Consider the following 23949-nt stretch of genomic DNA (forward strand, 5'->3'; position numbering starts at 1 on the left):
GAACAGTAGGTATGATGTCCAACCAGCCTAGGCATTCTATCGGTCCAGGAAACTCAATAGGGTCAACTAATCTCATTAAGCCTCATTTCAGGCCAGCCCAGAAAGTCATTGATGCTGTTTTTGCCCTTATACTTAAGACGCAAATGCTTGACAGAGGGTGGCTAGACCTTTCCAGTAGCCCATAAAAACTGATGGTTTCTTAAAGCAGAGAAATGATAAAAAACTAATGATGACTTTTTACTTGGTTTTGAGTTTTTCCAAAGTGTATCTTTCTTCACTGATGTACTTCATTGATGTAATGAACTTGTTTTATGAAAAGTTTCAAATAAACAGGTAACTGTTACATAAGGGTAATATGTCATAAAGTAAGTTATCAGGCTGCCAATTTTTGTGTTCAATAAATTGTAATTTCCTAGTGAGAAAAACAAAAAAAAAAAGCTAATGGTGAGTTAGACACTCATAAGACAGAGAACATCACCATGCAGGTAGAGCAAAAGGAGTCCTGCTCACAGACTGTCTGCCCGCTGGGTGTCACTGGGAAATAACAACCCCACCACGTGCAGTTACCTTCTCGATGATCTCATAGCACTCCTCCAGCCGCTGAGTGCGGTCCTTCAGGATGGTGCTGGCTTCCTGGTAGACTTTGAGCCACTCCTCGTAATCCCGCTCAGTGAGGTCGGCATAAGCCACACACAGAGTCCGCAAGCCTGCAAGACAGCCCCAGTGTCTCTCGGTGAGGCTGCTAGCGATGGGCCGGCAGGGGGCTTACCCCCAGGGGACACCGTGCGACCCCCCACCAGCGTGTGCAAAAGTAAGACAGACCATTGGCTCTGTAGGGTCACTCTGACTCCACATTCGCACACTCAAAAGGGAAATTTAAAAGCAATTCTATTTTAATATAAACCAGCTCTTCTATAGATGCTGAGAGTAGAGAAGAAGCCATAAGAATGAGCCCCCAGCAGCAGAGCAGGACACGAGCTGGGCACAACCCACACCCAGGAGCCAGAGCCAGGGGGCAGGAGCGCCTGTCAGACAGCAACAAAGGCCCAGCACGCTGCCACGTGAAAGACACGGGCTTCAATCGGCCAGGCTGTATATGTGCGTGTGCGTGTGTCCCTGTCTGGCAGTGTGTTCCCACGTGTGCGTGTGTGTTCCTGTGTGTGTTCCCATGTGTCCCCATGTGTGTATGTGTCCCTCAGTGGGAGTGTGTTTCCACCTGCACGTGTGTGTTCCCATGTGTGTTCCCCTATGTCCCTGTGTGTACATGTGTCCCTGTGTGGGAGTGTGTTCCCACGTGCACGTGTGTGTTCCTGTGTGTGTTCCCCTATGTCCCTGTGTGTGCATGTGTGTGCACAGACATGGGTACACATGCCCACGGGAGCCCAGGGAGATGAGAAGCAGTGGCGACACTCACGCAAGGGCCCGGCGCTCACTGCACCCATGTGCAGGGGAGCCTGACATCGGTCTGTCTAAAGCCCTGCAGAGAACTCCTTTCCTGTTCTCTGGGTTCAGTGGGTTATTCTCGCCGGAAGTCAAGGGTAAGCCAGTGTCATAAGGAAAACAACAACAAGGGGAGTTTTCCCAGAAAGGGACTATGAACTAGAAGACGATTCTGTGCCGCATTAGGTGTGAACCTGCCTCACCCGCGTCCTCTGGGTTAATAGTTGGGGGGATTCCTGTGTAGGTCACAGAGTACAGCTGGTCTGGAGCCTCAACTCTTGGCACTTCCAGCAGCACAGAACACCAGGGGTGGGAACGGGGTTGGCACGAGACCACAACTCACCTGTGAAGCAAGCCAAGTGCTGCCCAAAGATGGCACATGAACGTGAAGGTTCACCGGAGTGCCCCCTGAAAGCATGGCTCTGCTGGCAGAAATAACGTTTCCAAACTCCACTCACCTTCCGTGGCAAAGTACTCCAGGTGGCAGAGAGTCTCCTCCATGTACTTTGAATCTTTTGAAAGTCTCTCAAAAATCACGTTATCCTATAAAACAGGGAAACGCTGTAATTGGCAAACCCTTAGGCCAGCTGACCCTTCAGCGCCACAAGCCCAGTTCTGCCTTCCTGGTTTCGATCCAGTGCACGCCTGAGTGGGGAAGGGGAAGGACAGCTCTGGGCTGGATGGAGTCATGAGCTGTGGAAAGCAAATCGGCTGTGGGTCCACAAATCAGGGAGGACCCTGGGTGTCAGGATAAATAATCAGGGACACAAAGGGGCCCACGTTCACCCAGATTTGTGAAGCTCACAGTGGAGTTTATAATACCCTTTGCACAAGTGGGAAGCGTAAACACACACCCTACACTGTTCAAGTGTGCAGTCTCTTCCTAATGCTGCAGGACTCCCACCTGGGGGCGGGCACAACCTGCCCGGCACAGAATCCAATTCAGCTGAGAACACACAGTATAGACAGTTCATCACACGGGGATTATTCACATGACCTACAAAAGTAGGGCTGGAGGATTGCAGGCTACAGATCAAGCAGCAAATATGTTACAAACGGCACAGTTTCAGGCTCCCTCCAAATTTTTTTAAGAAATCTGGTTTGGTTTGAGAGGAGGCAAGCTGGAAAAAAATGAAATCCTATAATACTTTGGGCACCTGATGCAAAGAGCCAACTCATTGGAAAAGATCCTGATGCCGGGAAAGACTGAGGGCAAGAGGAGAAGGGAACACAGAGGATAAGATGGTTGGATGGCATCACTGACTCAAGTGATCACCGACAAACTCACTTGAGTTTGGGCAGACTCTGGGAGATGGTGAAGGACAGGGAAGCCTGGTGTGCTGCAGTCCATGGGGTTGCAAAGAGTCAGCCCTAACATAATCTGGACCTTAATGAATTCACATAGGATGCCTTTAGAAGTCACACACATTGCCCACTTTTAAAAACTCTGGTCACAGTGTCCTCAAATACTTCTTCCTATAGTTGGTAAAGATCAGTAAGATTTCCAATGCATCACTGATCCTAGAATTATTTCATATTTCCTGACACAGACTCAAGAACTGAGCTTAATAAAGCTTTCCTTCAACACATAAGACCACAGTTTTACAGAATGTAGTTTTGTGAGTCAGGCTCATAAACAATAGCATCTTTCCCTAAAGATTTAGATTCAATGACCAGGAGGCAGAGAGGACAAAAAGCCTGACGTAGGAAGTGACCAGAGGAGACCAGAGGTGATGATGGACCACAGATGGACACTGTCTCAAGCCTGCCACACAGCCTCTGTGGTGAATAAAAACCACAAATACTGAGAGCAATTACTAAAGAAAAAATACACACCAGAGACCTTAAAAGATTAAGTCGCTTCAGTCGTGTCCGGAGAAGGCAATGGCACCCCACTCCAGTACTCTTGCCTGGAAAATCCCATGGATGGAAGAGCCCGGTAGGCTGCAGCCCATGGGGTCGCGAAGAGTCCGAGACGACTGAGTGACTTCACTTTCACTTTTCCCTTTCATGCATTGGAGAAGGAAATGGCAACCCACTCCAGTGTTCTTGCCTGGAGAATCCCAGGGACAGTGGAGCCTGGTGGGCTGCTGTCTATGGGGTCGCACAGAGTCGGACATGACTGAAGCGATGCAGCAGCAGCAGCAGTCATGTATGACTCGGCGAGCCCATCAACTGTTGCCCCCCAGGCTCCTCTGTCCATGGGATTCTCCAGGCAAGAATGCTGGAGTGGGTTGCCATGGCCTCCTCCAGGGAATCTTCCTCACCCAGGGTCCAAACCCACATCTCCTACGTCTCCTGCATTGGCAGGGGGCTTCTCTACCACCTGGGAAACCCTAAAAGGTCATAGGTCAATACAAATGATTGCATCTCTCACAGTCACAACGCAAGGGTGGAAAACGGCAATCAGAATTCACACGCCGAGGATTCTGGAGGACACAGCCAGCTACTGTTTCTGAAACCAACCACTGACTGTCCTGGCCACGCTGGCTTGAACCCCCATCACGGTCAGAGAGCATTTACCTCTCATTGAGCTTCAGGAGCGTTTCAACCTGGGTGACCATGAGGGGTGCTGAGAATGGCAGTTAAGGGGGAAGCAGGGGTCCCCCACCGTGCAGACATCAGCCAGTACTTACAGCCCCTTTACAGTAGAGTCGAAGCTGTCCTGAAGGAGTTCGCACTATCACCGACATTCTCTTTCTGTCACTGTAAGAGTCAAGACAAAGGAAAAAAACTGTGATTGCTGTTTTACAGGATCACATCCTGTGATTAAACAGTAAGCAGCCCAAAAGGTGGTCTGGCTGCCCCAATCTCCATTTTCCCTACCTTCCTCCTCCAAGTTGAAATTTGTGTGCCTCCTACTCTGTTATTTACATATAAGGGACATAAACCTATTCTTTTCCCTACTAAGGAGACTCACTAGCACAGCTCTTGATGGCAGGACAGACAGAAATGGAGACCTTGAGTGCCTCCTCTGTGCATGTAATCTTCTTCTGATGATACTCTGTCCATGTACTCTTATTGCACAGCTCAAAAATATCCAGTCACCTGCCAAGTAACAAAGGGGAAGATCCAATACAAACCCACTTCACTCAAAAGCATCTCATCATGCCTTCTTTTGACTGGAGTGGAAAGAGATGATGGATTCTGAGAACCTGGTGATTTAGCACTGAGGTCCTTCCGTGGCTCCTCCCCGGCGCCCCCGCCAGCACATGCCTCCTTGCACATTTTCCATCAGGACCCGCCCTCTCCCTCTGATTCTTCTTCTTGCTGATCAGTATAGAGAGAGCGAGTTTAAGAAAAGAGAAACATACCTGGAGAATTCCAGGACGTTCAGGATTCCAAATGTCTGTTCCTGTCCCATCTAGAGGGGGAGAAAAAAAAAAAGCTCTTACCTGAAGTGCAAAGTATTAACAACTCAAAACAACTGACTCCCCAGTCATAAACCTCTCTACACACACCTGCCCCCCACCCCTCTCCTCCTCTCTCCTCTCTCATTCTCTCCATCTATTCCTGGTCAGACCATCTTCCAACCTGTACAGTTCCCCGCAGTTAGTCTGGTGGGGTCACAGCGACCCCTTCTGGTGGCAGCTTCTCATTTCCTCCACCAGGAGGGACCTTCCCACTAGCTAGTGACAGAGTCACTTCCAAGACACAGAAATAAAGTACATGAGCTACACAGGTCCATCCCAAACCTGGGGCCAGTTAGGCTCATGAATCCAGAATTTTTCACATTTCGTAGAAGTATATACACACACTACACCCCACTACATTCCCGGGGGGCTGGGACTGCACACTGTTGTATAACACATGGATTTTCTGCGGTAAGTGTTAGTCGCTCAGTCGTGTCCAACTCTTTGTGACCCCATGGACTGTAGCCTGTGCAGCAAGACATGTGACTAGGTGAGAGTCACACAGAGCAGACGCAGCCCCATGGCAGTCCCATTAGGTTTTGCTACCAACTGTCCACACCCCAAATTCAGGGGAATTCTGAAAAGAACTTGGAATATGATATTTTATAGGTTTTGCATGTAAGTAAAAGAGTGGACTGCCGCCAGGTCGGGAACAACATGGACTTATTACACCAGATGGACATGAACTTCACATGCATCCATGAGATCCGAGGATGCAGAAAGCCAAAGCTGTAAAAAGCCACGAGTGCTCCCCAAATGGAGGGTGGGGTTCGGCAGAGGATTTGCCCACAGACCCTCACCCACCAACAGAGTGAGCGTGGCCCCTCTCGGCTCATTACAGAAAATACCCGTCCCACCTACCCATGTCCCTACTGCCACCCCAAGGTCCCTATCTGATTTCATTCCTGATTAAACCTTTTCTTATCCCCAAATTTCTCCTTCTAGCTCCTTGAGAGGGAAACTCAGAAAAAAATCAAACTCCTTGATTTCAAGGGGGAAAAAAACCCATATCAAAAAAAAAGTTAAGTGCCAACTCTGTCCTCTGCCAGCCCCAGAGACCAGAGCCAGAGACTGAGGGCTTCAGAGAGACAGACATGGACCCACCCCTGATGATGGAGTTGGGGCGAGGGGTGGATAGGGGATTATTCCCAACAACCACAGACCCAGTATCAGGCTTTCCACGTTCTCTCCTGCACGTTATTCCATATCAGCAGGTGGAAGACCATGGGTAGTGCCTTTGAGAGAGAAAGATGATAGAAATGCAAAAACACAACCCTGAGCCAACACCATAAAAACACACAACCCTGAGCCAGCAGAACCACACACCCTGTCAACTCTCAACAGGTCTAGTTTCTCAGACAACCAGCTCTCCTAAATACAACAGATGTATTATATCTAACAGACAGCCTTCCAGAAAGCAGGTGACCAGGAGCACCCGGCGGTGCCCGGGATTGTCACTTACGGCCTCGATGATGACAGAGTAGGGCGTCCTGGCTGTGAAGACGAAGCCCAGCTTCCGAGCCCCTTTGACCAAAGCAGCTTCGTCTGTCAATAAGAACAGAGGAGGTATTGACTCGTCTCTGGGAAGGATAGCATTCTGTTCAGCAGGTGTTATTTTTCACTTGAAAAAGACCCACACCGGCAACAGACGCCTGGCCTTCCGTGCAGTAAAGATTGAGGACCTAGAAGGTGCCCACTCACTCTTCGCCCTCTACTAGGGCCCGAAAAGGAGCACCTCCATCAGAAGAGAAGCTGTGGACCTGAAACTAGTCCCCGAGGACACTCTGCAGCCAGTGGGATACTGGAGGCACACGGCGGGGCTTGGTGGGGCCGGCAACAGCACCGCAAACACCCAGGGGTCAGGGAAGGGGGCAGCGGGCACCCCGGCTGCGGGGCCTCACCTGGGGAGGAGGCCTGGTAGACGATGCTGTCCCCATCCCTCTCAGGAACCACGGTGTGGCACACGGCCAGCAGGGTCAGGAACTCCTGGATGCAGGGTGCTGTGGGCTGCAAACAGAACCAAGGTCAGCAGCTGTCAGGACACACCCGACCTACTTCAGGGTCAGGCTCAAGGGACCTCCTGCTTAGAATCCAGGGGTTCCTTCCTGCTCCCCTCAGAATAGAGGTCAGGAGTCCTGGTGTGGACTCCAGGCACCCTTCCATTCACACCTGCTCGCCATCCAGCCCATATTCTGCGGCTCTCACCCCCTACCTTTGGTACCTAGCAAAGTGTTTGACATAAACTAAGCCCTTAAACTGTTTCTAAACGAATGAGTCTCTTATTGACCAGTTTGCTGTTTGACAGTTTAAACCCTTTGCTGCTGTCACCCTGTACTTCTCCTTACTCATCACCATTCCAATGTGAACAGACCATTTCAGCCATCCATCTGCATTATCACTCTCAACCTAACACTCTCTGAGGATGCTTGTGTCCCTTCTCAGAAAGCAGTTCCTCACAGGTTGTCTTTTTTTTTTAACATCCTTATTTAACACTCCCCTCCTCCACAGAAGGTTCTTCTGAGACGCCACTCTTCTGCTTAGAGGACCTCCAGCCAAGTAGCACCGTCTACCTCTGAGACCAAAATCCAGGAAAGGACAGTATCAACGTCTGTGATCCTGACACAGAGCACGGCCTTCAGCAGCATCCTCTGTGCAGCCTGGACCACCTGGTCAGCATCACTGGGGCTGAAGCAGGACGGCTGCATCCCAGCCCAGGAGCATGGGTGCCTTCCGTGCTCACATCTCAGAACACTGCTGGGAAAGTTCTAGCATCAACAAATAGGCACTAACTGAAATAGAGAATAGCAGACCTCTTCATTGAAAATTCAGAGAATGTTTTAAGTATATCTATCTCTTCACAAAATTTGGGAAAGATAAAGTTTTAATGTTGCTTGAGTTTACCTAATTTTAAAACTGATTTTTTTTTTTTTAGAAAAGTCATATTAGGTCTAATTTATACTGGTTAAACTGGTTGTGAAATGCTTTGATCACTGAAAAAGTTAGTATTTTTCAGAATAACCTTTAGAACAAAAATGCATTTAGATGGACCAGCAGTAAATCCTGGTTTGCTACAATAGTTTAGAATGTGACATCACAGTTAAGAATCCAACAGATTAAGATTCTGACTCTCATTTCTCCATCTGTTTGCTGGATAACTTTTGGCCAAGTTAAGTTTTCTATGCAACTCCCCATCACCTCTCTGAGGTGACTCAGGTGCTAAAGGAAAAATACTTCAAATATCTAGCACATAAGTAGGATTCTATAAATCCTGCATGTTATATCTTATTTCCTAAATGATCCTAACCAAAAGATACTGTAATTACTTTTCAAAATACATGACCTGTTAGATTCACAACTATGAAGAAACAGTCTTGCAGAAATCTTACAAAACAACAGAAATCTGAAATGTTAACAAATTCTACAATCAGACTCATCTTGATGTGCTTACTTTATAACTTCACTACATACTTAATTGGGCTTCAAATTAAGTTATGCAAAGTGTTCTTCACAAACTGATCATTTTCATAAAGTACTAACACCATAGAAGTGAAGCCACATCTCTTCCCCAAGTTCCAAAATAGCAACTTTCAAGATGCCACATACATACATAAATGCAAGTGCATCACAAGATGTTTAATGTCCCAGAAGTGAATGATAGCCCTTACATGATGATCCTCGATGTTCTTCAAGAGCCTGGGGTCATCAAAGTCGCAGGAATCACTAGGTGGAGGAGGAATCCGGCTGAGAAGAGAATACGAGATATTACTCAGCCCCAAAGTTCCTTTAACTCAAACCTAGAAAGACTCTGTCTTCAGAAAGAATCACACATAAAAAGCCTATAAATTTATATTAAACTTTTAAAGATTTGAAATATTGTGTATTATTTCAAACTTCAAGACAGTAAATCTCACACCAGACTATAAACAAAATAAGGATGGTCCCTGACTACACTGTTTTGAGTTAATAACTTTTCAGTGGTACAAAACTGGTAAGTATTCAGTAGAAACTATCTTTCGATCTTTGAATTTTGATCTCTCCACAGGCTGGCAACACATGGAACAATCCTCTCTCATGATTCTGGGCAGCAAGTGTAGCCCCACCATCACGAGGGTGAACAACTGAAACGCAACCGTGCTGGACCCAGACAGCCACACAACAGATGAATTAATAAACAAAATGTGGTGTATACATATATGGAATATTACTCAGCCTTCAAAAGGAATGAGATTCTGATACATGCTACAACATGTATGTTACAACCTTAAAGATATTATGCTGGGAAGTGGGAAGTGAGCAGGAAGTATCAGACCGATAGCTGGGTATTTTTGTTAAAAGCCCTGTAGTACGACTGGACTTGTAAAACCATACTCATGTTTCATTTTTATTCTGGTTCTCTCTTGAAATAACATGCAACTTTTATTTACAAAATAATCAGGTGAGAAATGCTGATATAAAATTGTTCCAAAGCCTTTCCCACTAAAGTATGCTGCTGCTGCTAAGTCGCTTCAGTCGTGTCCGACTCTGTGCGACCCCACAGACGGCAGCCCACCAGGCTCTGCCGTCCCTGGGATTCTCCAGGCAAGAGTACTGGAGTGGGGTGCCATTGCCTTCTCCGCCACTAAAGTATAAAGAACTATTAAAATATACTTACGAGAAATCATCTGAGGATGGTTCCCTTGTCAGTTCTGGAAAATGACTGCCAGAGAGAGAAGCAGAGTAGTTACAGAGCTGTGATCAAAACACAGGTATTCACACAAAGTACAAGCTCCAGCATAGATCATACATTAGGCCACTAAACAAGTCTTAGTAAATTTAAGAAGACTGAACTAGCAAGCATCTTTTCCTATCACAAGATATGAAACTGAAACTCAATTACCCCCCAAAAAATGGAAGATTCACAAATATGTGATGATTAAACAACAGGTGACTGAACAACCAATGTATCAATGAAGAAATCAAACATGAAATCCAAAAATACCTAGAGACAAATGAAAACACTAAAACTTGCAGAATGCAGCAAAAGCAACTCCGAGAAGTTTATAGCAATAAATGCCCACCTCAAGAAAAAAAAATCTCAAACAACTTTATACCGAAAATAACTAGAAAAGGAACAAATAAAACTCAAAGTTGGAAGACAATAAATATTGGAACAAAAATAGATGAAATAGAGACTCAAAAGTCCATAGAAAAAAATCAGTGAAACTAAAAGTTGGTTCTTTGAAAAGATAAAGTTAAGAAACCTTTAGCTAGACTCACCAAGAAAGAGGTCTCAATCAGAAATGAAAGAGAAGACATTACAACTGACACTACAGAAATAAAAGGATCACAAAAGACAACTATGAGCAAGTAGATGGTAACAAATTTGACAACCTAGAAGAAACAGATAAACACCTAGTAACATACAACCTAAACAGAAAATCTGAGTACACCCATTACTACTAAAGAAACTGAATCAGTAATTAAAAAACTCCCAACAAAAGTCTGGAACCAGAAGGCTTCACTAGTGAATTCTACCAAACATTCAAAGAAGAATTAATATCAACCATTTTCAAAAAATAGAAGAGGAGGGAACACTTCCAAACTCATTTTACAAGGTCAGCATTACCCTGATACCGAATGAAAAAGAATATCACAAGAAAATTACAGGCCAATATCCCTGAATAACAGACACAAAAGTCCTCAATAAAATATTAGCAAACCATATTCAACAATACATTAAAATGGTCATACACAATGATCAAGTGGGATTTATTCCAAGGATGGAAGATCAGTTTAGTATCTGCAAATCAATATGACAACACCATTCACATTAACAAAATGAAGAATAAAATCATATAATTGCCTCAATGAAAGAAAGTGAAAGTGAAGGTTGCTCAGTCGTGTCTCTTTGTGAACCCATGGACTACACAGTCCATGGAATTCTCCAGGCCAGAATACTGGAGTGGGTAGCCTTTCCCTTCTCCAGGGGATCTTCCCAACCCAGGGATCAAACCCAGGTCTACCACATTGCAGGCAGATTCTTTACCAGCTGAGCCACAAGGGAAGCCCAAGAATACTGGAGTGGGTAGTCTATCCCTTCTCCAGTGGATCTTCCTGACCCAGGAATCAAACTGGGGTCTCCCGCATTGCAGGTAGATTCTTTACAAACTGAGCTATTGGGGAAGCCCCAATAGATTTGCCTCAATAGATGCAGAAAAAGCATTTAATAAAATTCAAAATTCACATATGATGGAAAAAAAAACTGTCAGCAAAATGGGTATGGAAGGAATGTACCCCAGTATAATAAAGTCCATATAATATATGACAAGTCCAAGGCTAATATCATACTCAACAGTGAAAAGCTGAAAGCTTTTCCTCTAAGATCAGGAATAAAACAAAGATGCCCACTCTCATTATTTTTTTCTCAACATGTTATTAGAAGTCCTAGCCACAGCAATTAGGCAAGAAAAAGAAGTAAAAGGTATCCAAATAGAAAAGGAAGAAACAAAACTGTCACTATGTATAGGTGATATGATATTATATATAGAAAACTCTAAAAAAATCCATCAAAAATCTGTTAAAACTAACAAATTCAGTGAAGTTGCAAGATACAAAATCAATATACAAAAATCTGTTGCATTTCTATACATTAGTAAAGAACTATCAGAAGCAGAAATTAAGAAAACAATTCCACTTATACTTGCATCAAAAAGAATAAAATGCCTAGGAATAAATTCAACCAAAGGAATCAAAGATCATACACTGAAAACTGTAATACATTACTGAAAGAAATTCAGCAACACGAATGAAAAGACGTTCTGTGCTCATGGATTGGAAGAATTAATGTTGAAATGTCTATACTACCCAAATGCAATCCATATCAAAATTCCAAAGGCATTTTTTCAGAGAAATAGAACAATTCTAAAATTTATACAGACTCACAAAACCTTGAGAAATAAGAACATAGCCAGATGCATTATGCTCCTTCTAAAAAAGGAAGGTGCTGAGATCGAAACATGAAGTAGAAATGTATACTTACTAGATTAGAAATATAAAGTTACATATTCCTTCAGATTTCTCATAGGTTAGTATTTACAGAAATAACCATGTTTAAACTGTTCTAAATTGAGACTCATTCAATTTTAAATATCTGAATTAATTATTCAGCTGTAGTAATTATGAAACCAAATCCCTTATAAATACCCTTTCAAAGTATCAGAAAGTCAAGGTATTTGACTAAGTGGCTAAAAATAAACTTCTTTTGTTGGAAGAATACAAATAAAATTCAGTAAGTTATAAAGACACTCACCCATAGGTTACCCCAGCAATGCTACACTTTTTGAAGTTCATGATATTGCATGTAAGAGTTCCTGTTTTGTCAGAAAATAGATATTTTACCTAAATCAAAGAGAAAAATATATGCCAAGAATGTAATAACATGCAAAGACACATAAGTGAAGTCTTTTCTTCTATGTTTCAAAATCTGTATTAGTTTTCAAAGGTAAACTTCCTTAGGCAAGCAAAACATATTTTATAATTAAATATATGTTATATATGATAATTATATATTGTAAAAATAACATATTTTAAAGCTTAAGACCACAATTCTAGAGTCGAAATGTGTGGAAACATACAAAAGAGATTTCGGTAACAGCCCTGAATCCATTTAACATCAGTAAGCACTAAGTTTTGCCACAAGGCATCTCAGTGACACTTACACAGAATTCATTCGTGTGTCTAATACATCAAGACAACAAACTCAGACTGTGGCAACCACAAAATATTTGTTTTTAAAACTCCACCCCTTGGTTGGACTAAGGAGGCATGTCCTGAAATAACACAGAACACTAAGCTTTTCAATCACCATCATAGTGAGGTTACGTGAAGGCAGCATGGCACTGCTACAGATTAATGTAACTTTCTAAGGCACAAAGTTCTATAGATTTAACATGCTAGGCTCTCAATATACAAAGGTGAAAAGAGAAATTCCTGTGGAAGTCAATAAGCAAACAATTTAGACATGACTAATTGAGCGCACACGAGATGAGCCCTAATGCATGAGTGCTGTTACAGTCTGTCCTCCTGGGTGGACGCTACGATGGGGAAAGGGCAAAGATGCAGGACCACAAGGAAAGGGGGTCCAGGTCAGGCTCTGAATCATGCGGGTTGGAAAAGTCACCTCAGCCTTCTGGGACTCAATGCCCACGTCCATAAGGATTTGGCCAGAAGCTAAGGAACATTACTCCATGTCTAACTTTCTGGGCAATTACATCATAGATTAGTGAGAGGGGAGTAATTAACAGAACTGTCTCCAGCAAAATTCCAGTTTCTCAGTGACTTTCTAAAGAGGGGTCATGACTGTGGCTGGATGTGAGATGGATTCCAGGAATTCCCAAGAACCATGCTAGGGAAGTCACGTTGCACTGTTTTTATACAAGACAGATTAATAACAAGAATCGTGTACTCTAGACTTTTCCTAACTGATACAATATAAGCAAATACTAAAAATTATTTTTAAAGTGCCTTCAAGTAATGATTATTAATGATCCTAAAGAAGTCAAATAGTACACAGAAATATGAAATCAGTACACTTTTAAAGTAATCAATGCTTTAACCATAAACAAGTTTTTACATAAGCTTTATCTGCAGTAAGACTAGGGGTATAAAAAGTTCAGTAGAATCAGCCTTTCAAAAAGCAGTATCTCTTCCTGTTTCTTTTTTAAAAATTAAAAGATGATACCAAAATATTTTAAAATGACAATTTTATAATAAGTAATTAAGATTTTTCTATTATTCTGCCTATTGGATTTTGATTTGTCTTTTCAGTTCCAACTCAGAACTACTTCCACATGCAAACTTTTCCTATTCCCAATTAGGATGAACTGTCTTATCGTGGGTCCTGGAAGACATTGAATCCTTCAATCATTTGGGTCTAGTTCAACAGCATCTGAGAACAAAGCTACGCTAACCATTATGCTAAAATAACAAAGGCAGACAAACGCAACCAAAGACCTCGTCTCCACACCCTTGAACAGGCTCAGAAATCCCAGTATGGAAACAGATACATATCACTGTCACTCCTTTTTACTGTATTTATGTTTGGAGAGATTGTTGCAGAAACACTGAAGAGAGGTAAATTAACTCTGCTGGAAGACTGGAGCAGGGTTCAAAGAGAAGGCCAGTTTAGTCACATATATACTGCACTCACTTCACGGGGTTGTTGGGAGAATCATATAAGATAAGTAAATAAAACGAAATTATAATCTGTAATTATAGTACATTCAACAGACCTAGACTTTGCAGTGATTTCAACTCACAATGAGGACATAATGCAAAGTATAACTCAGTAAAAAGGCAATAGGGGTTTGGGGGTGACGGTGGAAAAGAAACTGGGCCCCTGAAATATTACAGAGATGAAATCTGGAACATGTGAGAGATTTTATGGATTTAGGTCCTTCAAATTAGCCCCCACATAGAGTCCGTTGGACAGCAAGAAAATCAAACCAGTCAACAGTAAAGGAAATCAACCCTGAATATTCACTGGAAGGACTGACAATGAAACTGAAGCTCCAATACTTTGGCCACCTGATCCAATGAGCCAACTCATTGGGAAAGACCTTGATGCTGAGAAAAATTAAGGGCAAAAGGAGAAGGGAGCAACAGAGGATGAGATGATTAGATAGTATCACTGACTCAATGGACATGAGTTTGAACAAACTCTGGAAGATAGTGAAGGACAGGGAAGCCTCACGTGCTACAGTCCATGGGGTCACAAAGAGTCAGACACAACTTAGTAACTGAACAACAACCCAATATCCAAGCATCTTAACCATCATCTTCCCTTTATTTGCTCCTGATTAACAATCTTGCATACAAAGTGACCTTGCACTATATTTTTTATACTAAATGTGTTGCAGGCATCTTCTAGGTGATAAGATCTATCCATGCCTCAAAAAGCAAGTCAAGATCAATTAACATTTGTATTGAATGATACCTCCAAATACTACAGAACTTTTTAGACATCAAAACCATCTTTATGGAGAATTATTTTTGCACAATCTCTCCACAGTTCTTCCAACATTTGTCTGCCCCTGTGCTCACATCACTGTCCCAAAGTCCCCAAGAGGCTCTCACCTGGCCAAGCTCTTCATTAAGGTTTGATGTCCTGGCCATGGCAGGGGTGTCATTTCCTAGATAATACATATCTGTGTCCTGAGAGAGAGAAAGGAGTGAGGGGACTTCAGCAAATATCCACTATCCATCGCTCATTTAGATTAAGAAGAAGCTCAAAACAGGTAACTCAATATAAATGCTAATTTTTAATTTAGTGGTGAAAATACAGGGTCTATTTATGTAGAAAAACACTGAGATACAGGGGAAAACATGGTGTTTATTTATATCTAGAAGATTTGGCTTCCAGATGATCATTTCCTAACCTAGACTAACTCATATTTCTGAGCTTAGTTGATACCTCATTCAAAGGGTTGTTGTGAAGTTCAAATAAAAATGCTCATAAAAAAAAAATGCACATGAAAGTGTCTGGTCATCAAATACTAGCTGCTGAGGTCCAGTGCTTCACAACCATGGTGGGTCCTTGAAAATTCCACCTGGACTCTTGCAACAGAACCCAAGTTCACAGTCACTGTGGATTTTGATATAAAGAACACTTAAGCAGACACACCTAAGGGAGCTTTCCTTCTGCACTAAGGAGACTGTAAAGCGTGAGCAGCTGCAGCCACTTCATCCCCACGCACTGGAAGACAGGGACCTGCTTGCCTTCTTCTCCATTATCCCACGGATGCTCCTGAGAGCACCTGCCTGTTTCATGGCCCAGGAAACTGAGACACTAGGTGACTAGTCACCACCATCACTGGCTCAGGGACAACCTTGCCCAGTCTCTAGGCAGTGAAACCTCAGATCAAATCATAAATCAATGACGCTGTTCCTTTTCTGGAGGCCCAGTTTCATCACTGAGGCTCCCAGAGGATATTAAGAAATGACACATCCCCAGCAGCTCTGCTTCCAGTCCCGTGTGACACTCACCCAGTTTATAAAGAGGGCTTGTGTGTACTTCACAACCTCAAGAGTCACCAGCAGACTGATGGGAATCAGATTGTTGTAGAGGATGATGAAGGTCAACAGGTTGTATCCGAAATTGTCTGAGGTCGCGTCTGCAGAAGAAAACCACAATATGTGCATAGCTTAGTTTCCATTCAGTTTCCCTGTACCTTATTACGCTGGCATTTTTCTGTTCACAAAAGAAGTTGATTGGCCTAAGTGTAGATTTAGAGATTCAAGTTGAAATAGTTACTGAGCACCTGCTCTGTGCCATGAACTGTAGATACACAAGGCTGTGATGACACAATTCCTTCCAATAAAGAGCTGGCTTCCAACTGGAGGCTTTGGGGGAAGGTGGTGAGCAGAAGTAAGCATCTGCCAAGGTGATCGTGCAGCAGGAGATATCGATTAAAGAGGAGTTCACTGGCATGCAGACACCGCGGCAGCAGGGGTTTAATGGGAAGGCACAGTCACAGTCACTCAACACCATTCAGAAGAACAGAGGCTTAAGACAAGTTCTGGGGGATGGCAAGAAGGCAGCTAACTGAAAAGGATGCAGAAAAGAGGACAGGCGTCTGATATGGTTGTAGGAATACCTACAACCTCACTAACGTAGAAGTGTATTGGGGACACCCCAGAGAACTGGTCAAACTGGGGCAAGTGTGAACAGCCAAAACAGGTGCAGACAGGGAGGCAGACAGGAAGCTTTGAGCCTATTTATAGAAGACAAGAGAAAGAATGTCTTATTGGAACACGGTCCCTAAAGGAAGAATCTGAAGCAGAATCAGCTAAAGCAGGAGGAGGGACCAGGTGAGGAGGGGGAGGTACAGGGTCTCTGAGTGTCAAAGAGGAAAGTTCTCTGAAGTCAAAGCTCTGACACTGATGGCACAAATGTGAAGTCTGACGGCTTTTACTGGAGCTACTCAGACTTCACCCTAAGGATAACAAGGCACAAAGCACTGAATGGAACCAAAAATAAGTCAATTTTTCACTGTAAATCATGCAGCTAGTACTGGAGTTTGATGTCAGCTGAGCAATTTAAATGACAATTTCCACAAAGTTTGTATATCAGTATAGTGTCACTGCTGTTTATGTACCTAAATCATGACCTGCTGCAACTAATACACATACAAATTCATCTGTCTTAACGTTTGACACTAAACATACAACATGGTTGAAACCCATGTTTTAAGAACCAAAATCAAGGAATTTTGACCCAACCTATAACAGAAGTTCCAGTGACTTTTCCCATCTGTAAAGTGGCAACAAGAGGTCTCCCGGGCAGTTCAAAATGTGTGAGCTTTCTATATGAGATAACAAAGAAAGGGAAAAAAATGTTTTCATCAGTTTAACTAAAATATAAAGAAAGGTGGGAATAATAATTATCCCAAGAAAATACTTCAAAGTTTAAAATTCAAATCTATTAACTTATCATTATTTATTTTGTCATTAAATTTTATTTATTTTTCTGGAATTGCTATGGAAGGAGATTAGCAAATCTTCTCTCAAAACAAGAAGCCATAAAACTGGACAAAACTATCAAAACAAGCATTCAAAGTGCTGAGAAACTGATCACAGAGCACACAAAAAATTCAAAAGCATGAATTCAAGAATAACTTCTCAATCTCAATGAGTGGGAGACTTTGGCATTTAAGCCGAAGTCTGTTTTTCCCTTCTCTCCTCCAGATTCACGTTGCTTAAGTTCTGCTCTGGGTGGTAGGTGGGGAGGGCCCTGAGGACTGGCAACTCTTCTCTCCCCCACCCCAGCCCCTGTTGCATAAATTCTATCCCAGGGTGGGACAGAGTGTCAGAACAGGAACAGCCTGAGGGATCCAACAGTATCTGAAGCAGAGCATAAAACTGCCATGCCCAGGGCACTGTGAAAAAACAATAGACATCCCTGATCAGGGAAGACAAATCTCTCCCAATACCAGTAGGGGTAAACAAACCAGCAGACTAGACAGAAATTAAACAGGCAGATTCACGGAAAGATGGCCAAGGAAAACTAGCTAAGATTATACCCAGCCCTGGTGGTCCAGATGGCAGGTCCACGTGCAAGGCTGTACCTGCTCACGAGACTGGACAAGTCCTTGTGAGCCTCTAGTCCTTGGTTGAATGTGAGGTCGATTTTAAACTTCCCATCAGTGAAGCCAATTCCGAAGCCACACAAAGATCAAACAACTGGCCCCTCACTGGCTCAAGGGAAGGTCAGGACAACCTCTAACCACCCACTGGCTGGCTTCTAAGCTATGTTGACCCCCTAGAAGTTCAAGATAAAAACCTGGGATGATGTGTTGCTATCCAGTCTGCCTTACAAGAAATTTGAATGCAGAGTTCCAAAGAATAGCAAGGAGAGATAAGAAAGCCTTCCTCAGAGATCAATGCAAAGAAATAGAGGAAAACAATAGAATGGGAAAGACTTGAGATCTCTTCAAGAAAATTAGAGATACCAAGGGAACATTTCATGCAAAGATGGGCTCAATAAAGGACAGAAATGGTATGGACCTAACAGAAGCAGAAGATATTAAGAAGAGGTGGCAAGAATACACAGAAGAACTGTACAAAAAAGATCTTCACGACCCAGATAATCATGATAGTGTGATCACTCACCTAGAGCCAGACATCCTGGAGTTGAAGTCAAGTGGGCCTTAGGAAGCATCACTACAAACAAAGCTAGTGGAGGTGATGGAATTCCAGTTGAACTATTTCAAATCCTGCAAGATGACACTCTGAAAGTGCTGCACTCAATATACCAGCAAATATGGAAAACTCAGCAGTGGCCACAGGACTGGAAAAGGTCAATTTTCATTCCAATCCCAAAGAAATGTAATGCCATTAAGAATGCTCAAACTACTGCACAATTGCACTCATCTCACACGCTAGTAAAGTAATGCTCAAAATTCTCCAAGCCAGGCTTCAGCAATACGTGAACCGTGAACTTCCAGATATTCAAGCTGGTTTTAGAAAAGGCAGAGGAACCAGAGATCAAATTGCCAACATCCGCTGGATCATCAAAAAAGCAAGAGAGTTCCAGAAAAACATCTATTTCTGCTTTGTTGACTATGCCAAAGCCTTTGACTGTGTGATTCACAATAAACTGTGGAAAATTCTGAAAGAGATGGGAATACCAGACCACCTGACCTGCCTCTTGAGAAACCTGTATGCAGGTCAAGAAGCAACAGTTAGAACTGGACATGGAACAATAGACTGGCTCCAAATAGGAAAAGGAGTACGTCAAGGCTGTACATTGTCACCCTGCTTATTTAACTTATATGCAGAGTACATCATGAGAAACGCTGGGCTGGAAGAGGCACAAGCTGGAATCAAGATTGCCGGGAGAAATCTCAATAACTCAGATACGCAGGTGACATCACCCTTATGTCAGAAAGTGAAGAAGAACTAAAGAGCCTCTTGATGAAAGTGAAAGAAGAGAGTGAAAAAGTTGGCTTAAAGCTCAACATTCAGAAAACAAAGATCATGGGGCATCCGGTCCCATCACTTCATGGCAAATAGATGGGGAAACAGTGGCTGACTTTATTTTTCTGGGCTCCAAAATCACTGCAGATCGTGATCTCAGCCATGAAATTAAAAGACGCTTACTCCTTGGAGGAAAGTTATGACCAACCTAGACAGCATATTAAAAAGCAGAGATGTTACTTTGCCAACAAAAGTCCATCTAGTCAAGGCTATGGTTTTTCCAGTGGTCACGTATGGATGTGAGAGCTGGACAATAAAGAAAGCTGAGTGCCGAAGAATTGATGCTTTTGAACTGTGGTTTTGGAGAAGACTCTTGAGAGTCCCTTGGACTGCAAGGAGATCCAATCACTCCATCCTAAAGGAGATCAGTCCTGGGTGTTCATTGGAAGGACTGATGTTGAAGCTGAAACTCCAGTACTTTGGCCACCTGATGCAAAGAGCTGACTCATTGGAAAAGACCCTGATGCTGGGAAAGATTGAGGGCAGGAGGAGAAGGGGACGACAGAGGATGAGATGGTTGGATGGCATCACTGACTCGATGGACATGGGTTTGGGTAGCCTCCGGGAGTTGGTGATGGACAGGGAGGCCTGGCGTGCTGCAGTTCATGAGGTCGCAAAGAGTCAGACAAGACTGAGCGACTGAACTGAACTGAACTGAGTCTGCCTTACAAGAAATAACAAAGGAAATTCTCCAGGACAACAGAAAGTGACATCAGACAGCAATTCAATGCACATAAAGAAACAAGGGCAATAAAGGTAATTACATAAGTACTTATAAAAGAATATAATTACATATGTTCTATACTTTCACTTGGATTTTTTTTTAAAAAGTGGTATAAGATTATAAAACTTCAAGATGGACATATCTAGATGTAACATGGCAGTGGTGGTTTCGGTGCTCAGTCATGTCCAGCTCTTTGTGACTCCATGGACTATAGCCTACCCGTCTCCTCTGTCCATGGGATTCTTCAGTCAAGAACACTGGAGTGGCTTGCCATTTCCTTCTCCAGGGGATCTTTCCAACCCAAGGATTGAACCCATGTCTCTTGCACTGCAAGCAGTCTCCTGCAGAGCAGGCGAATTTTTTTTTACCGACTGAGCCACTAGGGAAGCCCCGATGTAAAATACATGTCAGCAAAAAGAAGTCAGGAAACAAAGAAGGTATGTGAAGCAAAGACATGACAAGTTGGTAACTCAGATACACAGGAAGAAATGAAAAGAACTGGGAATAAGAGTAAATAAGTAAGTTAAAGTGAAACAACTCTATAAAAACACTTGTTTTTTTTTCTTTTTGCTTCTTTAAGAGACATAAAATTACATAGGCAGTAAGTACAACATTGTATTATTGGCTTGATAACAGAGACAGATGTGATACACATGGCAATAACAACACAAAGTAGGGGGGGAAATGGACCTACACTGGAGTAAAGTGTCTGTATTTTATTGGAATTGAGTTAGTATTAATCTGAAGTTGATGCTGATGAATTAAGACATATGCCATAATTCCTAAAGCAACCACTAAGAAAATAACTCCAACACTAACAGTCAAAAAGGAATCATCTGGGATTTTCCTGGTGGTCTGGTGGTTAAGAATCTGCCTGCCAGTGCGGGGGACGTGTGTTTGATTCCACAAGCCTCGGGGCAACTGAGCCCATGTGCCGCAACTTCAGAGCCCATGCGCCAAAAGTACTGAAGCCCACAGGCTCTGGGGCCTGTGTGCCTTCTCACGACAGTGAGGAGCCTGCGCACCACAACTAGGGAGTGGCCCCCACTTGCCACAACTAGAGAAAGCGTGCACGCAGCAGTGAAGACCCAGTGCAGCCAAAACATAAATAACTTTAACAAATAATCATCTGAATATACAACAATCCCCAGATGAGTCCACCTTCACTTTATCACGGGACTCCTGTTCTCCGGTTCTTGAAAGATGGGCTTTGTGTACAACAGCCCAAGGGTGAAGAAGGAAGAAGGATGGCGCGTACTTGGAAGGATGGACCACGTCAACAAGCAGCCCGCCCAGCACGTACCCATCTTCTTGATGTACCAGTTCTTTCCTCCTTGAGAGCCGTTCCAGTACAGGGCCCCCACCGAGCTCACCAGGGCCATGACCAGGAGGATGCCGAACAGCACCAGGATCTGCACGTTGGTTACCTTCTCCACGTTCGACCTCTTGAGAGGGGCTTTGGTGGAATTCTGCACAAGAGCATTTAAAATCAATCAGGATCACAGAACACACTCAGGGGCCAAGAGGAGGGGGAAAAGGAGGCAAGTTAACCAAATTCACCAAATAAAAAGACTATATTTTCTTTGCCCAATAAGCAAAGAAATTTCAAAGTGTACTATGCGCCTCAATCAACATCTAGTTTTACATAAAGAACACAGAAGACACACTCTAAAAATCATCTCAACTCTACCCAATTCAGTCTGTACTTCTTATGACTACATTTTAACAAAAAATTAGCTACTTGTGTGATCTTAGACCATGGCAGTTCTACATCATTTACATCCAGTTTTAAAGAAATCAAGATGTTGCTAATTTAAGAGAAACAAAGATTCTACATCAGGAAAATCTAGAATCTTCAAAGAAATAACACAGCTCCCTAATTAATACATGAAGAGCTATTTTTTAATCTCAGTAGCTCAAATTTTAATTGGGGCGGTGCAGGGTGGGGGAAAGACATACACAAACACACACATCAATAATGCAAAATAGAACAGTGATGTCAAAAATAAATGGATAGAGGAAGAGTTCATTTGGAAAACTGTGAACAAGAAACAAAGAAGAGTCAAGAAAGCTTGAGGGGCCAGGAGAATTCTGAACAGATTCCTAAGGTCCTAACCACAGACAGAATACGGGCAGGAAGCAAGGACAAAAGCAGAAAGACAGTGCTGCTGCTGCTGCTGCTGCTAAGTCACTTCAGTCGTGTCCGACTCTGTGCAGCCGTCTGTAAATGCTCACGGCCTGCTTTCTCACTGCTGGTGGGGAAACCAGCCCAGCTACACAATAAGCGAGTGAGTCCAGAAAGCTTCATTAAGACCAGATTTGAGGACCACTGCACATCACCTTTGGAACCGTATACCCTCTGCAGTGGAAAGGTCAACACAACTGTTTGCACTGGACAGGTATTCACTCAAAGTCATTTTTAAAAAATCTCTGAAGGTAGCTGTGGTGAACAGAATAACGTTCCTCCCCAAGATGACCTGGACCATGAATATGTTACTTTATATGGCAAAGGGGCTTTTCTGGTCTGACTTAGGGAGATTAACCTGAATTCTCCAAATGGGTCCAATATAATTACTTAGGTCTTCAAAAGCAGAAAAGGAAGAGATTCTTTCTCAGCTATGGTCAGAGGGAGATATGACTACAGACAGATGGCCAAAGAGATGCAGTGTTGATGCTCTGAAGATGGATATTATTGTTGTTTAGTCACTCAGTTATGTCTGACTCTTTACGACCCCATGGACTGTAGCCTGCCAGGCTCCTCTGTCCATAGGATTTCCCAGCAAGAATTCTGGAGTGGGTTGCCATTCCCTTCTCCAAGAGATCTTCCCAACCCAGGGATCAAACCTGAGTCTCCTGCATTTGCAGGCAGATTCTTTACCACTAAGCCATCAGGGAAGTCCCTAAGATGGATGTGCTTAGTCGCTCAGTCGTGTCTGACTCTTTGCAACCCCATGGTCTGTAACCCACCAGGCTCCTCTGTCCATGGGATTCTCCAGGCAAGAATACTGGAGTGGGTTGCCATCCAAGAAATTCAGGCAGCCTCTGGGAGGCTGGGAAAGGCAAGAAAGGAGTCTCCTCTGGAACCTCCTGGAATGTTCGAAAGAGGAAGGCTGCCAGCCAACACCACGATGTGGATGAGACCCTCATCAGACCTCCGCCCTACAGAACTTCATGTAAGAGCTTCGTGTGGTCATAAGCCACGGCATTTGTGCGATTTGTTGTAGAAGCGACAGGAAACCGACACAGTAATACAGCAGATGGTGACAACCCTTCCTGGAGGAAGACAGAGCAGAAGCCAGGGGATGACAGTGGGGGTGCGGTGGCGGGAGCTCCACTCCACAGTCTCCTTCCACGAGTTCTGAGCCTTGTCCCTCTACAGGCAACACTGATTCGCAAGATCAGGTGATCTGAATGCTTGCAGGGCACTGACTGGCCATAAAAATGGTGCCAATTCAAGTCCACTCTCTCCCTCCCTCTTCCCAATCTATCTGACCCCAACAGAGCTAGGATGAAAATGTTCCTGAAAATAAGACCACAAAGTCACAACGTGAGAACAAAATCAAGATAAAAATGAGAGGCAACTCATTCCTACATTCCATAGAGAATCTCAGACCACAGGAGGCTGACACTTATCTGAATTCTATCCCCAAACCCAAAACTGCTGTTACTGTGGCTTTCTGTGGGGCTGGGGAGTCTAGGAGTTGCAAAGCTGGTGATTTTGTAGTCTTATAAGGATCTAAACAGCGTAGCACCATTTCCTTCACGTATACTTTTTTCTTCATTTCACTTTCAGTTCAGTTCAGTCACTTAGTCATGTCCGACTCTTTGTGACCCCATGGGCTGCAGCACGCCAGGCTT

At 43.5% G+C, this 23949-nt stretch overlaps 1 protein-coding gene across 9 annotated transcripts in view; it reads right to left on the reverse strand.

Annotated features, from left to right (window-relative positions):
- LOC145530151 (phospholipid-transporting ATPase IB) overlaps positions 1–23949 on the reverse strand; it is a 452251-nt gene that overhangs the window by 322008 nt on the left and 106294 nt on the right. For all 9 annotated transcript variants that reach the window (XM_081551000.1, XM_081550992.1, XM_081551002.1 and 6 more), the window contains 12 exons: positions 21395–21560; positions 15876–16003; positions 14967–15044; positions 12142–12230; positions 9505–9549; positions 8519–8594; positions 6755–6860; positions 6316–6398; positions 4755–4804; positions 4077–4146; positions 1899–1983; positions 568–707 (listed from right to left, as the gene is read on the reverse strand). In XM_081551000.1, coding sequence (XP_081407126.1) covers positions 568–707; positions 1899–1983; positions 4077–4146; positions 4755–4804; positions 6316–6398; positions 6755–6860; positions 8519–8594; positions 9505–9549; positions 12142–12230; positions 14967–15044; positions 15876–16003; positions 21395–21560 — 1116 coding nt within the window. The remainder of the gene's footprint in view (positions 1–567; positions 708–1898; positions 1984–4076; positions 4147–4754; positions 4805–6315; positions 6399–6754; positions 6861–8518; positions 8595–9504; positions 9550–12141; positions 12231–14966; positions 15045–15875; positions 16004–21394; positions 21561–23949) is intronic.

Source organism: Giraffa tippelskirchi, chromosome 12 (assembly GCF_054371585.1).
Source record: "Giraffa tippelskirchi isolate mGirTip1 chromosome 12, T2T-mGirTip1v1.2.pri, whole genome shotgun sequence".
Lineage (NCBI taxonomy): Eukaryota > Metazoa > Chordata > Mammalia > Artiodactyla > Giraffidae > Giraffa > Giraffa tippelskirchi.